The 2,052-nt window shown below is 46.9% G+C and overlaps 1 protein-coding gene across 1 annotated transcript in view; it reads left to right on the forward strand.

Annotated features, from left to right (window-relative positions):
* CC2D2A (coiled-coil and C2 domain containing 2A) overlaps nt 1-1,205 on the forward strand; it is a 117,900-nt gene extending 116,695 nt beyond the window's left edge. The window contains exon 36 of the mRNA XM_023533927.1: nt 688-1,205. Within this exon, the coding sequence (XP_023389695.1) occupies nt 688-876 (189 nt within the window). The 3' untranslated portion in view covers nt 877-1,205. The remainder of the gene's footprint in view (nt 1-687) is intronic.
* Nucleotides 1,206-2,052: the final 847 nt, after the last annotated feature.

Raw genomic sequence — 2,052 nt, forward strand, 5'->3', positions numbered from 1 at the left:
TCACTGACCTAAACTGATCCGTGAAACTTTTAAGGCCAGGTTTTCAGCCAGGATGTTTTCAATTCAAAAAACAGAAAACTTAGTGCTGATTTAAGAAGAGGAGAGAGTTGCTATCACGGCTGTGTTTTTCTGCGCATCTCCTCACTTCCGCCGTGTGATGGCATCCTCGGGCTGGCTGGACAGTTCCAGGCAGGACTCACAGCTAGTGACAATGTGCAAACACAGTGCCCGTGCAGGAGACAGCATCCGTGGGCCATCATTCCCAGCCAGTTTCCTGAAACTCACTTTGAGACTCCCTGGGAACACACCCACCTCCCTGGAGATCCATTGTGGGGGCGGGGGGAGGGCGTGGAGGGAGGAGCGGGGGATGTACGGATCGGCTTAACCTAGGTCCCTGGAATACAGAGGTTACGTCAGGGAGAGGGAAGGTGACAGTGGAGGGTGACTAACAGGTGTCTTACACACCGAGTCGATGCACTAGCAACTAAAACAAACTAGACATTTAGCTCCTCTCCATTTTCTCTGTTAACATATAGCTGAACAGAAAAGCAGAATAAATGACTTTTAGATCCAGAAGGAAGATTTCTTACTGAGAATATTAAGAATTGCGTACATTCACACAGCGAAAAAAGTAAACCGCAATCTTTCAGCTTCCCTGATGTCTACGAATCTCGTTTTCCCCGGCAGTTCTCCGGCTTCCCGCTCCACATGGCCTACTCGGAACTGAGGCCGTTAGTCGAAGCGGTGTACAGCACCGGCGTGCACAACATCGACGTGCCCAGTGTGGAGTTTGCTTTAGCCGTCTACATCCACCCATACCCCAAAAACGTCTTGTCCGTTTGGATCTATGTTGCCTCCCTCATACGCAACAGGTAATTTTTTCGTTGTATACTTTTTATATTATGTAAAACTATAACTAAGATGAGACTATTTTTAAGTGATATTGATCACATCAGAAATTATTTGTGAATAATGAAATAAAATTATTTTCATACCGTACAAAATAAAGTGTTTTTATTTAGTAGTCTGCCACGTCTCTCCACTTTGTCCCTAAACTTGACGCGACTACCCCGGGGCCCCTCAGGCCGTGCGTTCGCACTTGCTCACCGTCCACCTGGGATGCGCTTCTCCTCTGCCTGTCCAGCAGAATAGCAAACAGCGCAACTTTCCTGGGGGCAAGGAGGAACTTTACAATACAAAATTTTTATTTTTAATGCTGAATATGTCATAAGACCATATCTTACAGAAATACTAAGCAAGCACACATGTATATACATGCATGCACACGCACACGCACGCGCGCGCGCACACACACATACACACACGGAAGCAATATAGTATTTTAGGGAAAAAAGGGAATAAATTTAAACATGAATAGAGTAGTTTAAAAAATTAAGCCATTGCTATGGACTGATTGTCTGTGTTCCCCGCACCCCGCAATGCCTGTCTTGAGATGGCATTTCCATACCTATGGAACAGTACTTGGAGACGGGGCCTTTGGGAGGTAATGAGGGGATGAGAGTGGAGCCCAGATGAGATCTGTGCCCTTATGAGACAGAGAGAGCTTGCTTCCTCTCTCTAAGGCCACGTGTGGATACAATGTGAAGATGGCTATCTGCAAACCAGAATGACAGCCCTCACCAGAAACCAGACCTGCCCACGCCTTGGCCCGGGGCTTCCCACCTCCAGAACTGTCAGAACTATTTGTTGCGTACGCCATTCAGTCCATGGCATTCTGTTACAGCAGCCCAAACTAAGTCAGTCAGATTACACTAAGCCATTCAACAGGATTAAGCGCATGTGCTGACATGGGAAGAAGTACACAGACCAGAAACACGTAAACAGGACTTCTCAACTGCAGCATCACTGGCGACCTAGGCCATGTAATTATCTGTTGTTGGGGACTGTCCTCTGCATTGTAAGATGTTTAGCAGTATCCATGGCCTCCACCCACTAGATGCCAGTTACATCCTTCCCCTCTGCTAAGTGACGACAACCCAAAATGTTTCCCTATGGTGCCTAATGTCCTTTAGGGTATAAACTGCCTCCAGT

The sequence above is a fragment of the Pteropus vampyrus genome, unplaced genomic scaffold (assembly GCF_000151845.1).
Source record: "Pteropus vampyrus isolate Shadow unplaced genomic scaffold, Pvam_2.0 Scaffold5, whole genome shotgun sequence".
In the NCBI taxonomy this organism is placed as follows: Eukaryota; Metazoa; Chordata; class Mammalia; order Chiroptera; family Pteropodidae; genus Pteropus; species Pteropus vampyrus.